This window comes from Lagenorhynchus albirostris, chromosome 6 (assembly GCF_949774975.1).
Source record: "Lagenorhynchus albirostris chromosome 6, mLagAlb1.1, whole genome shotgun sequence".
Lineage (NCBI taxonomy): Eukaryota > Metazoa > Chordata > Mammalia > Artiodactyla > Delphinidae > Lagenorhynchus > Lagenorhynchus albirostris.
The window spans coordinates 73119220-73134559 of NC_083100.1; the positions used below are offsets into that span (position 1 = coordinate 73119220).

General features: G+C 38.0%; 1 protein-coding gene across 1 annotated transcript in view; it reads right to left on the reverse strand.

Annotated features, from left to right (window-relative positions):
• Nucleotides 1-15340, reverse strand: part of UPP2 (uridine phosphorylase 2) — a 44351-nt gene that overhangs the window by 13601 nt on the left and 15410 nt on the right. Inside the window, exons 3-5 of the mRNA XM_060151488.1 lie at nt 11415-11573; nt 4404-4518; nt 1026-1235 (exon numbers count right to left, since the gene is read on the reverse strand). Of these exons, the coding sequence (XP_060007471.1) occupies nt 1026-1235; nt 4404-4518; nt 11415-11573 (484 nt within the window). The remainder of the gene's footprint in view (nt 1-1025; nt 1236-4403; nt 4519-11414; nt 11574-15340) is intronic.

Genomic DNA, 15340 nt, shown 5'->3' on the forward strand with positions numbered 1-15340 from the left:
GTTGGCAAAATAATTCATATTCTAAAAAATACTGTGCAGCCCAAAGAAAACATTGACTCCAATGGGTACCATTTGCAAGTTCTGGCTTAAACCCATCAGTGACCCTCCTCAAGAAAGGGCCAGTGGCCTGAGACAAAGTCTCAACCCTATCACACCCAAAGTGGCCCCTATTTTATAACACATATGTGGTGACAACACCTTTACTAACCTGAAGTAATGTTTATAGATAATATATCTCCATATATAACTGTTTAGAATTCAATGTAATAGTCTAAGTTTGATCCAAAGGGAAAAGAAAAGAAAAATAATTAAAAATGGGGTAATATGTAGTTTGATGAACATACTCAAATGCAGCTACACTGTAAGATTTCTAGAATGCCCTCCAAGGAATGGTACCAACCCTGGTTAGATTCTTTCTTGTGGATTGAGCAAGGTCTGTCCTGGAGGGTGTTTTCTCCTGGCCCCTCCCCGCTTGTGGCAAGAGCTGCTACTTGGGAGTCACCATCAATTTTGTTCCTAAACTTGATTTGGGGACATTTTACTCATGGCCAAGAGAAAAAAGAACTGCTGTGAGACTACCCCATCCCTTTGGGATTTCCTCCCCCAAATATCTCTTCCCATTTCCTGGTTCCCACTCTTTCCTGGGTGCCAGATCCCTTCCAAGGTACAGGTGACTGTACCTCAAAATGGAAGAAACATAGAAGCATATCCCCCTTTTCCGATTTAAGTTAAAGGCATCAACAGAGATAAGATTTTGCTAACATCACAAATTGCATTTGAGTATCCAATTTGTTCTAGGAGGATTAAACCTACTCTCAAAATAAATTCATTATGTGTGTGTCTCCACCGCTTATTATGTCCTTACGTTCCTATGCTTTAGTAAGTTGAAAAGGCTGTTTCAGTTCCTTTTTTAATCCCCAACTATGAATTTCTAAAGTGGAGTTTTTAATATAAATTGTGGGTTTGAATAACAAAGTATTGCTGGCAATTTTCTGCTGCTTTCACAGTTTATAAATTCTTCTCACCTTCATAAAAATCATAGGTACACATCGTATGTCCAATGAGGGTTGGGAAGTCAGGAATTTCTTTGCTACAGTTGAATAGTTCCTCAGCCAGTTCTTTGTCAAGTTCAGTACTTCTGGTGACAACATTGTCCAAGATTACCTGTTCAAACCGGGGCTTAAAAAAGGAGTCTACGGCTCTATCTGTTATTACAACAGACCCTGGTGCAATCCCTGCAGTGTGGGAATAAATAGGTGGTTACAGAAGAATGTCACTTAGGTTTACTTTTGACACATAGTATGTAATCTCTTCTGCCAACATTAATTAATGCTAGTTGCTAATGATTCTCCCCATTTTCATCTTTAAAATTATTTTCTTTTCCAAATGCAATTAAATAATAACATTCCGAACAGGCATTTACATTTGCTTTCTTTCCAGATTCACATTTACAATGTGATTGGGTTTAAATTTCAAGACAAACATGACTCTTGGACATGCAAATTAGTACTGGCCTTCAGGTTCAAATTTGAATAAAGTAGGTCAGGAATAAACTAAATGAGCCTGCCAGAAAGTAGTTTTCATAAAGTGATGTGACTACTTGATATTTAATCTTCTCTGCAACTCCTTGATTACTATAATTTCTTTGTATCTCTGTCCTCTCTTCCTTTTGATTCTCATTACATCCATTCCCTCCTCCCCTCTCCCATCCCATGTAAATTAGGCCTCTTGGCTGACCTTCCATTTCTACAAAGTCTGGCTTGCTCCTGGGACTCAGGAACTCAAGTCTCAGGGACTTGAGAAACGATTTTCTGCCAACTGTTATTCCCCTGGCCTGGTGTGTTCCCTCATCCTCCCACACACACTTTCATCAGACCAACTTCAACTCATTCTTCTGTTGTCAGCTTAAGTCACTTCCTTCAAAAGATCTGAATCCACAGAGGGGGAAAAAATTAAAAGGCAACAGAGATACATTACATTCAATTTTCCCAGGTCCAGCTTTTGACCTAGTTTTTGACCCGTTCTGATTCCTGTTTAGAGCCTGGATGAGGGGATATATATTGATAGGGCCCTAGACTCTCTCTCTGTCCTAATATTCATCATATTTTTTGTAATTACTCATTTGTTTGTCTTTTGCCCTGATAAAACATAGGCTCTATGAAGGCAAGAGCAGTGTCTGTCCACTGTTGTCTCCCCAGTAGCATTGTGCCTATCACATTATAGGTATTCAATAAAAATTTGTTGAATGAGTGAATGTTTCCATAGAGATGCCATAGACAGAGGTCTGCAAACTACAATCCATGGGCCAGATCCAGCCCATCCTTGTAAATAGAGCTTTATTGGAACACAGCCACATTCATTCATTTGCATATTTTCTATGATTGCTTCCACACTCTAATGGCAGAGTTGAGAAGTTGCAACAGAAACCATATGGCCTGCAAAGCCTAAAATATTTACTGTCTGACCTTGTATAGAAAAAATTTACCAACCCCTACCATAGCGCATAGCCATATCCTTCTGGGTTCTTAATAAATTCCAATGTGGATCAACATGGGGTTAATTTATAAGATCCAGCTAGAGCCCCAAGGTAGGCTCTGATGATAGAGCCTCAGTGAGTCAGATACTTTTTAAAGAAATCAAACAAGTATCTTCTTGAATTATTCACAGTGTCCTAAAAACAGGAAAGTGACTGAGAAGGAAGTTGAAAATGTGGAAATCAAAAATGAAGTTATTCACATGACATCCTAATATTTAGATGTATTAGAGCATTTATATCCCAGTTAAAGTCTCTTAAAGGCCAAGACACTGTTTATTTGAGTACCTCATCATCATGAAATTTTGTTGGCTCATCTAAAGAGTGGTAACATCAGCAAAAAAAACAAAAACAAAAACCCAACAAGCTACACCTCCTTCACCTCCAAATCAAAGTTTTTAAGACAAAACAAACACATCTTATTGATAAGCTAAGAGTTCTTAATGAGAAGAGAACTTCAAAATGATGGATAATCCACAACAGCACATTGCTTTTAATTTCCCACAATTCATAGACCTTCATTGTGCTACATGGGCTATATGTATCATGTTACCATCAAACAAAAGACCTAGAATCCATGACCATGAGCTGGATGGTCAGCAGGTTGCTTTGCCCACGCTGGACACTTGTTAATATCAAGGGGCAACTACAGCAGTCAGGGTGGTACATTGCATGGGCATGGGCTATGCAGACGGATCCTTGTATCCCACAACTCAAGAATTATGAGCAATCTTAATAACAGTGTTATCCATTTCATCCCCAAATGCATCATTCCCTACTATTGCTTATTTGGGATGATATTGGATAAACAACAGTCCAGAAGGATGCCTGATCTGATAATGATTGCTAACATTCTCCTTCTCTTTCTGGATGGACATCCATAGATGTCCTTCTTTAATCCATCTGTGAGGGCCTTGGCTGGACTTTATTCCTGTACCACAGCTGTGGAAAGGGCATGATATTTTTGAACATGTTTGTTTCTAGTGAAGCATGACTTAGCCACCTGTGTAATTCTAAGACCAAAATGTCAGCCTTTTTTTTTTTTATAATTCCCATTCAGTCCTGTCACTCTGTCAACCAAACATTTCCAGTTACAATGCCCTGTCTGTATTTGCATTTGGTGACATAGTAGAATCATCCCCTCACAAGATCTGCTCCTGAAGAAGAGGTTGAAAAAGAAGAAGGTCTCCACAGAACTTTACCTCAGCCCAGGGTAGATGTATAAACAAGGCTCCTGACTAGCTGCCTGACCAGCCAAGGAAGAAGGGAGGAGAGGAGGCTCTGAGAAAACCTTAGGAAGCATCACCCAACTCTTCCCTAAAAGCCTGGCCTGATCTCTTCTGCTGTGTTGGTGAGGAAAAGACCCAGCCAAGAAAAGGGTAGTCACTGACATTAGCTAAAAGCAATGTTTTCCTAAGAGCTATTGATGTCTGCTTACTTAGCTGATAAACAAGGCAAATCTTAGTGATTTATTTCTTTTACTTGAAAGCACTTATAAAATTCCTAAGCTTCAAAATCTATTCGAACCCTCAAAACTTACTCTTATCCTCAAAACATATTTCCTAGCAAGTTTCCACTCCTCCCCTTAAGAACACCTAAGTCCATCTGGGCAGTGGGCTGTGGGATGTCTCACTCCAGGTTTCCATGCAGGGAAAAAGAGAAAGATTATATACACATGCATTTCCTTAAATTTTTAAAATTTTCTTTAAATTTAAATTTCTCAATTGCCTCAAGCCCAGCCCCTTGACACTTTTTAGCCCATCTGGGTTTCTTCTGGGCTCTGAGTACGTTGGTGTGTTACCACACCAATAGCTTACCCTGTATGGAACAACCACTTGGATTTAATAGTATATAAATCAATCCATCTCACCTATTCCCCCTGATGTACCAATTCTGATAATGGTAACGTCACAGCACCGGGCATGGTACAGTAATTTAATGAGTTCATGAAGCATAATAGAAATGGAGGGGATGCCCATGCCATGCTGTGGAGAGAAAAGGGAAAGTCATTATACATCTTGCAGAATGATAACACACACAGGACATATTTACTTCCTTCATTACAAGTTAACAGCCCTCAGGTAAATTTACGTAATCATTATGACTTTGCCATAGCTGAGGAAAACATAAGTCAGCTCTAACCGATGCCCACATGACATGCTGATAGATGGGTCCATCTGTGACAATGAAAGAGAGACATCTCCCTGTCAGTTAAACTGAGTTCAGCCCTCATTGTCAAGAGCAGAAGGTGGGGGTGGCGTGGTGTACTGGTGTGTCAGGGCAGTGCCATTTCTCAGTTCCCCACTGGGCTCTTCACAGTGAATTTTGAAAAAGAGCTCTTTGCAAGATTTACTTGATTTTGAGGAAATATAGATTTGGCTACCATGTATTTAGTCCTTTTCCACTATACGAAATGAAAGAGTAAATCCATCTCATTACTCTCATGTGTCCTTGTTCATTTGTTGATAATTCTGTTGAGCTCTGAAAGGCACAAGGGTAGAGATGTGGGTTACATCTACACCTAACAATTTGGAGTATATAATGGATACACATTCAGTATATAGATCATGACTGCAACTCTAGCCTTCCTCAGCATTTGGAAGAGTAGAATCAATGTCACAGAATAAGGGTCAACACGGGTTAGAGGATTTGGCCGCTCCTGGTGGTTACAATATGTTCTAATAACACTCCAGAAAGGTCCTCCATGCTGGAATCTGTAGTAGCTGGAGCTAAGTTTAGAATGGGTGTCTATTTCATTCTTAATATAACACGAGAGAGTCAAATGTGGTCTTCAGTATTCTACTATTGGGCACAAAGACTTTGTGTGCAGAAAAGCACCAGGGGCATCTTGGCAGTTAGGTGATGGCTGACACTAATTCTTCATTAACAAATCTAGAAAACTATTACAGCCATGACCACAATATTTTCACCTGAGTTCCCTACTTCTCACCATCAAGAATATTAAACTATGGAAACTTTGAACGTCTGGGTTTCCCATTTTTGGTTGCCATGGAACATGTTCTGACTTCCAAATGCATTGTAAGTCTCCTAGAGGCTATCAATCAAACCGGTATTAGTTGTATGTCCAAGATTCAGTAACACAATAATACTGCGGAACTTTAACACCTCACTTATACCAATCGACATATCATCCAGACAGAAAATTAATAAGGCAACACAGATTTAAATGACACAATAGACCAGATAGATTTAATTGATATTTCTAGGACATTTCATCTGAAAACAGCAGATTACACTATCTTCTCAAGTGCACTGGTAACATTCTCCAGGATAGATCACATCTTGGGTCACAAATCAAGCCTCGGGAAATTTAAGAAAACTGAGATAATATCAAGCATCTTTTCCGACCACAACACTATGAGATTAGAAATAAATTACAGGGAAAGAAATGCAAAAAACACAAACACATGGAAGCTAAACAATACGTTACTAAATAACCAAGAGATCACTGAAGAAATCAAAGAGGAAATCAAAAAATACCTAGAGACAAGTGACAATGCAAACACGACAGCCCAAAACCTATGGGGTGCAGTAAAAGCAACCCTAAGAGGGAAGTTTATAGCAATACAATCCGACCTCAAGAGCCAAGAAAAATCACAAATAAATAATCTAACCTTACACCTGAAAGAACTAGAGAAAGAAAAAAATAAAACCCAAAGTTAGCAGAGGGAAAGAAATCATAAAGGTCAGAGCAGAAATAAATGAAATAGAAACAAAGAAAACAATAGCAAAGATCAATAAAACTAAAAGCTAAGTCTTTGAGAAGACAAACAAAATTGATAAACCTTTAGCTAGACTCATCAAGAAAAATAGGGAGATGACTTAAATCAATAAAGTTAGCAATGAAAAAGGAGAAGTTAGGATGGACACAGAAATACAAAGCATCATAAGAGACTACTACAAGCAACTCTATGCCAATAAAATGGACAACCTGGAAGAAATGGACAAATTCTTAGGAAGGTATAACCTTCCAAGACTGAACCAGGAAGAAACAGAAAATAGGAACAAACCAATCACAAGTAATCAAATTGAAACTGTGATGAAAAATCTTCCAACAAACAAAAGTCCAGGACCAGATGACTTCACAGGTGAATTCTATCAAACATTTAGAAAAGAGCTAACACCCATCTTTCTCAAACTCTTCCAAGAAATTGCAGAGGAAGGAACACTCCCAAACTCACTCTACGAGGCCACCATTACCCTGATTCCAAAACCAGACAAAGATACTACAAAAAAAGAAAGTTACAGACCAATATCACTGATGAATATAGATGCAAAAATCCTCAACAAAATACTAGCAAACAGAATCCAACAACACATTAAAAGGATCATACATCATGATCAAGCGGAATTTATCCCAGGGATGCAAGGATTCTTCAATATACAAAAAATCAATCAATGTGATACACCATATTAACAAATTGAAGAATAAAAACCATATGATCATATCAGTAGATGCAGAAAAAGCTTTTGACAACATTCAACACCCATTTATGATAAAAACTCTCCAGAAAGTGGGCATAGAGGGAACCTACCTCAACATAATAAAGGTCATATATGACAAACCCACAGCAAACATCATTCTCAATGGTGAAAAACGGAAACCATTTCCTCTAAGATCAGGAACAAGACAAGGATGTCCACTCTTGCCACTATTATTCAACATAGTTTTGGAAGTTCTAGCCATGGCAATCAGAGAAGAAACAGAAATAACAGGAATACAAATTGGAAAAGAAGAAGTAAAACTGTCACTGTTTGCAGATGACATGATACTATACATAGAGAATCCTAAAGATGCTACCAGAAAACTACTAGAGCTAATCAATGAATTTGGTAAAGTAGCAGGATACAAAATTAATGCACAGAAATCTCTTGCATTCCTATACACTAATGATGAAAAACCTGAAAGAGAAATTAAGGAAGCACTCCCATTTACCATTGCAACAAAAAGAATAAAATACCTAGGAATAAACCTACCTAAGGAGACAAAACACCTGTACTCAGAAAACTGTAAGACACTGATGAAAGAAATCAAAGATGACACAAACAGATGGAGAGATATACCATGTTCCTGGATTGGAAGAATCAATATTGTGAAAATGACTCTACTACCCAAAGCAATCTACAGATTCAATGCAATCCCTATCAAACTACCAATGGCACTTTTTACAGAACTAGAACAAAAAATCTTAAAATTTATATGGAGACACAAAAGACCCCGAATAGCCAAAGCAATCTTGAGGGGAAAAAAATGGTGCTGGAGGAATCAGACTCCCTGACTTCAGACTATACTACAAAGCTTCAGTAATCAAGACAGTATGGTACTGGCACAAAAACAGAAATATAGATCAATGGAACAGGATAGAAAGCCCAGAGATAAACCCACACACATATGGTCAACTAATCAGTGACAAAGGAGGCAAGGATATACAATGGAGAAAAGACAGTCTCTTCAATAAGTGGTGCTGGAAAAACTGGACAGCTACATGTAAAAGAATGAAATTAGAACACTCCCTAACACCATACACAAAAATAAACTCCAAATGGATTAAAGACCTAAATATAAGACCAGACACCATAAACCTCTTAGTGAAAAACATAGGAAGAACACTCTTTGACATAAACCACAGCAAGATCTTTTTTGACCCACCACCTAGAGTAATGGAAATAAAAATAAACAAATGGGCCCTAATGAAACTTAAAAGCTTTTGCAAAGCAAAGGAAACTATAAACAAGACAAAAAGACCACCCTCAGAATGGGGGAAAATATTTGCAAATGAATCAATGGACAAAGGATTAATCTCCAAAATATATAAACAGCTCATGCAGCTCAATATTAAAAAAACAAACCCAATCCAAAAATGGGCAGAAGATCTAAAGAGACATTTCTCCAAAGAAGACATGCAGAGGGCCAAGAGGCACATGAAAATCTGCTCAACATCACTAATTATTAGTGAAATGCAAATCAAAACTACAGTGAGGTATCACCTCATACCGGTCAGAATGGCCATCATCAGAAAATCTACAAACAACAAATTCTGGAGAGGGTGTGGAGAAAAGGGAACCCTCTTGCACTGTTAGTGGGAATGTAAATTGATGCAGCCACTATGGAGAATAGGTTGGAGGTTCCTTAAAAAACTAAAAATAGAATTACCATATGACCCACCAATCCCACTACTGGGCATATACCCAGAGAAAACCATAATTCGAAAAGAGTCATGTACCAATATGTTCATTGCAGCACTATTTACTATAGCCAGGTCATAGAAGCAACCTAAATGCCCATTGACAGATGAATGGATAAAGATGTGGTACGTATATACAATGGGATATTACTCAGCCATTAAAAGGAATGAAATTGGGTCATTTGTAGAGACGTGGATGGATCTAGAGACTGTCATACAGAGTGAACTATGTCAGAAAGAGAAAAACAACTATTGTATATTAATGCATTTATGTGGAATCTAGAAAAATGGTACAGATGAACCGGTTTGCAAGGCAGAAATAGAGACACAGATGTAGAGAACAAACGTATGGACACCAAGGGGGGAAAGCGGCCGGGGGTGGAGGTGGTGGTGGGATGAATTGGGAGATTGGGATTGACATATATACACTAATATGCATAAAATAGATAACTAATAAGAACCTGCTGTTTAAAAAAATAAAATAAAATTCAAAAAAATAATGAACAATGCTAAAGGAAAAAAAATAAGTAAAAATGATAAACCTCCCTAATAAAGATAGCAATTAATCAGTTAAATAAAAGCAACTACAATATCAACAAAGAGAAACAAATAAAACTTATATTCTATCACCCATTGACAAAATAATACCAAAACATTAGAAAAAATGATCTGAATTGATACATGAAATACACACAAAACAGCTGTTATAGCAGACTATTTGAAGAATAGAGAAAATTTGAAGGAAACTTTAGAGAGTTACATACATACACACACACATACATGCATACAAGTATAGATGATAGATGGAAGGATAAAGAAAGAAGGAAAAAAGAGAGAGAAAGAAAGAAAAGAAAGAAAGAAAGAAAAAGGAAGGAAGGAAGAAAGGAAGAGAGAAAGAAAGAAATCAGATAGATGGGTAGATACATACACAAAAGATGGAAACATGTATATCAGTAATTCTGAATATGGCTACAGTTCCTTATTTGCATTTTTCTGTATTTTTTAAGTTGATCAAAATTAAAAACATTACTTAATCAAAAAAAATGTATATCCAAGATTAACAAGACTGGACTCTACCACTAATGAGTAAACTCTCTAAATCTCATTTCCTCAATTGTATATTAAGAAAATGAACCATTATTTAATCTATTAGGTTCCTCCTAAATCAGATATTTGATAGGTTTATGATTATCACTTAATATGTGGCACGGTGATAAAATGACAAATGGGCTTGTATGTTTCTGCTAGACTCTCTCTCTTTCTCTGTCTCGCTCTCTCTCTCACACACACACACACACACACACACACACACACACACACACTCCTCAGCAGCTGCTGGAGAGGAAGAATTTTCAAAGAAGTGGTCTCAACTGGAAATCCTCTTTCTGCCTAGTGAGACTCATTTCTAATTGTCTGACCCCTCTGGACATGATGCATATTTCAGTTCTTTTTCCCTGATGGACAGCAGGATCAGTCTACTGCCGTTTTTATATCTTACTCTGAAGTTTTACTACTTGTTTATGATAGTTTCACATTTTTATAAATTTTACTTTTCTGTCCTTACCCATTTATTGTGCAAAAAAAAGAACAAAGAGTTGTAGTCTAAAAGTCAAGCAAAAGTTAGCAAGACAAAATGTGCCAAGATCTGGGGATACTCAGTTTCTTTCTAATGTAGCTTTCTGTAATTGTTGAATGAACAAATGAACGAATGGATTCTCCCATGTGAGCCCAAAGCAGGTTTCATGTATTTTGTCCCAGAGGGGAGACCAACTTGGCTGTCCCACCAGTGTTGCATAATTTTCCCTTCTTCAGTCTAGGCTTCCAGCCATGATCATCCATCCTTCCATCTCCACGTACTATAGAGCAATTGATAGATAGTTATTCCCCGGTGCAGGAGTCACATATAATCCAGCTCCTTAGAATTATCACATCTCTGCAGTGGATTCTTCCCTTGTCACCTGGCATGCTTAGCTGTGCCCCTTATGAGGGCTGCAGTGTACAGATATGTACAGACTCAGAGCTATTGTTTCAGAATACAGCCCTGTGGCAGAGAGACCCACTTGGAAGGCAAGCTGGGTGCACACGCATGTACATTCCGCTAAGTGTATGCTATCCCGAGTCCAAGAGGGAAACGGTCTCTGTGTTCCCTAAAATTGCAAGTCATTCCACTTTCATATTGTCTCAGGACACTGTGTGTCCAGAGCTGTTAACATATTCTAAATACAGGAGAGCAGTTTGCAAGAGCTCCATGGAAATGTATTAGCAGCTTTTCAGTGAGCTTATTACAGTGTTAAATGGCACAACTTGGGTAATCCTGAAAATTGGCCCCTGTGTACTAAAAGCCCAACATTCCCAAAGCTGGATAAAGGGTAGAGGAGAAAAAATTGCTGGTGGCTTATTAATCAGTTACAAACTAAAGAGAGGAAGTGTGCTTTGGGGGTTTTTTCTCCTAACTTGCATAGCTAAGTGGTAACTAATAAAGCAAACCAAAGTAGCACTGAATGTTATTTTCTGCCCCTAGGACTTTTTCCAACTATGAATGTCACACCTGGACACTTAATTTATTGTGTGAAAATGCAAAGCAGGAGGGGAAAAAGAACTCCTGTATTTGGAAGTTCCCACTTTCTTTTGCTAGCTTGTGATGACTACGTGACGTGCAGCCATTGAGTACTTACACTGATAGAGAGCACGGGACCAATTTTGTACATACAATATCTGTCAGTCCCGGCGCAGATGTCCTTGACGTCTTCTTCACTGTCTTCCAATCTGAGCTCCTTGTGCATAAACAGTGCAAATGCTTTCATTCTGTTAGGGCTTCCACCAACGCAGACAAACTGTTAATAAAAATAAACAATAACCTGCCTTAGTAACTGGGATAAAAAGCAAGGGTCAGCTTTCAACTTTAATGTTTTTGTTTTTCAATTATATTCTTAAGGGTATATGTAGATGTTATGGGTTATGTTCATGAGTTAACTAATTGGCATCATTAACCGGTAAATAAGGCAACCAGAAACATAGTTTATGTACATAATTAGTAATGAAAAAGATAATCACAAAATCAAAATAAGTGTTGATTTTGTTCAGGTGGGTGTTTCCTGGTGTTTTTGTCATGGTGAACATCAAGAAGCATCTTAAGTGGACATAGGCAGCTTATTGTTGGGCATTAGCGGGCTATAGGCTTAATGTGTCAATTCCGAGGACATGGAAATACATAACATGAGAACTATAAGTTTAGATGTGTTTTCTGATTCCACATTCCCAATCATACGTTTTTATTATAAAATATACTATGTTAATTTAAAGCTTTAAAGAAAACACATCAAGACTTTCCAACTTCTCATTCAGAAGACATTTTCATGGAACAAGCCTTATCATTGTAGACTAGAAATCTCACTACAGTATTTCTTCATTTCCAACAATTTGGTTTTATTTTTGTCTTATTCACATTTTAACATCTCTGAAATTACAATATGGATTGTAGTCAAGGGTGTCAAATCTAATAAAATATGGTAATAAAATTGTCTGGTGGTTGCTTGTGCAATAGCCTCTTAGGGGTACATCAGTCCCAGGGATGGGAGAGGTGGATGTCAGAGAGAGGATGGACATGGCCTAAGAGCAGCGTGGATGAGCAGCCAGACTGGTGGGGACCAGGGCTCAGCAGTGGGGAGGAGGAGTGGCAGCAGATGTCAGAGACCCAAGGAAGCACAGCCCACAGAAAGGTGCTAGGTGCAAAGTCATTCTGGAATCTGAGCTGAGCAGTGAGGTGCACAGAGTCTGAAGAGGCTCCAAGTCAGAGAGATAAGGCAACACAATGGTTTAAGGACTAACCTTTGAGGTTAGAGAAGCCTGGCTTTGCACCCCAACCCTGTATCTGATTAAGTAGTTTGTCCAGTGTTATACATGTAATCTCTACGTACCTCAGATTATCACCTCCAAAATAGAAACAAACAAACCAAAAAAAAAAAAAACCGTAGTATCCTTCAGAGGGTTTTTGTGAGGATAAGATGAAATTGAACATGATAGGGGACAAAGCCAGGCACTTTCTGAGTGGTCAACAAATGGCAACTTCCGTTTTTCATATCATAGAGCAATTTCCTGGCCCTGCTTTTGAGCTTGCTTATTTGTTTCTGTATTTTTGGAATTTAGTGCAAATGAAACTAGTTCAAATCCAGTAAGGAAAAGGCAGCTGGTAGTGCCTGACTGATGTGGGCAGCATTAGGCAGAGCTTCAGAAGGATTGCCAGTGAGGCCCCTCACAAGGATAAAGAGTATCTGCCCAAGGAAATAACTAACTGAGGTTGTAGAATTAGGTGCCCGATTCACAATTTACTGTGAGTATTGGGTGGTCTCATTAAATGATGCATTTTGTTTCCATTTAGCAATAATTCCTATGCCACCCTCATTCTCGATTGTGGGATGTAATTATCCTTTTATCCAGGCCCTCTGCCTCTCTTCTACCCTCATTATTATCTTTTCTGTGTCTTCTTATGAGTTTCTCTGTTGGGGCCTAAAGTTGGTAATGAACTGCAATGAAAGTTAGCCATCAAGGCTGAGTAGCAAAGAGGATAAGACCATGGTCTAAGGTAAGTTTTTAAATTAGCATTGATTATTTGTGAAATATTCCCCTCTGTTCGTATGGATAGTTAAGACTTGGCTCAAGATCCAAGTACAAGGAGGTCATTTTTGTTGTTGTTTCCTTTTTACAAAATACAGTAGTTTGAAAATAACCTCAGTGTGTGGTGCCAGTAAATGTAAATTACAACTGTTCAGATTGACCATAAAACCAAAACAGATGTTGGAATAGCTTGTGGTTTGAATTCTTCTTTGAACTTAGATATTGCTGTAATCAACAGGAATTTCTGAATGTTTCTGGAGACATAAAGATGATAAGTGTAGACAAAAGCGTTTTTGTTCTTGAAGACTTACTTCTAAATCAGACTTACTAAATATCACCTATTGACACAATTTTCAGTCTGGCTGCTTTAACGAGGAGTAAAATATGGCTGAAGACCACCAACCAACAATGACTTTAAGTGACACTTTCTGTGATTTATGTCCCCCCCCAAAAAATTATCATTTGTCCTGGTTTTATCAAAGAAGATAGAAATGTCTTGGGAAGGAGTCTGAAGCATTACAAAACTATGTTAAGGACTTTGCCTAAAGACTGCCAGAATGAACTCACTTTCAAATATGCCTAGTGTCTTGAAAGACTTAGCTTTGCCGTGTTGTATTTATCTGGTCCTACTGCAGTATATGTATTTTGTCTGTTAATAAAGGAGTATAGAGACTTAAAATACATATTACATAGTATTGTAAGATAATGCTTTTCCATGTTACTTGAAATTTCTAGGGAGAGATTGGAGGGTACCAGTTAGTGATCTTATAAAAGATATATTTGGAGGTTGAATTTGAGTAGATAACTTCTAAAGATACTCCACTATATTTTTCAACTGATTGATTGATTCAAGTCTATATGACAAAAGACATTAGCTGTTTACCAAAACTCTTCCCCCTTCTTTCTGGGCACACTACTAAACTCAACTTCCCAGCCTCCTCTTCAGGTAGATGAGACCATATGCCTGAGTTCCAGCTACTAGAATGTGAACAGAAATGGTGTCACTTCCAGTTCTAACACATAGAAATCTCCCATTGGTGATCCTATAGATTGTCTTCTGTTTGTCTGCTGAATGGGTGCTGACACCCAGTGAAACTTTGCAAGGCACTCCTTGAAGATGACAGAGCAACAAGATAGAAGGAGCCTGGGTCCCTAATCACCAGTTGGAAGAGAGCCACTGATTGACCAGGAGCACCCATTTGGTACTCAGTGTGAGTGAGAAACAAACTTACATTGTGTTAAGCCACTGATATTTTGAAGTAGCAACTAACAAAACCTTTTAAGTACAGTAAGTAAGAAAATGAATAAAATAGGAATAGTTGTCAGAATCTTTAAAATTTAAAATTTTACACACCCAGAGTTCTCCTTTTCTTTGAAGATAGTGCTATTAATAATGATTATCATCTCTGCGAAGACAAGGCTGAGTTTTCAGGTACTGATGGATTATGTCCTCTCTTATTAGCTAGAATTGCTACCCTGGGATTTAAGGGAGTTGAGAAATTGAACCTAGCATGTTCTTATTCAAAGATAAGAACGTAACTGGAAGGAGGCAAGTTTCTGAGAAGAGCATCTATAAATATAAGTCAGGCTTTACCTGTTGCCTCTAAAAAATAGGTTAAACAGCCAATTCTGATCATTTGTTTCTACGTTACCTGCTCCCCAATCTACACCCCCCCGACACACACACACTTTTGCCTCCTATCCATCAAAATGGCCCAATCAATAGAGTTGTTCTCTAGTAGAAAAAAATGGGTTCTAAACCGGAGCATGTCTTTTTATCCAAAAGAGAATCTATTGAAATGGTCCACAGCCAGGTGGATTATGAGCTTATAAGGTTGGATAGTGGTTATGATGAAGTATGAGAATAAGTGCTGATAAAAATCTAGGCAGGTAGAGGAGATACAGATACCTAGATATGTAAGTAACAGATCACTTTCTATCTCAAAAACATCAGTCTATTTAGTTATTAATTAGATGTTCATGTTAG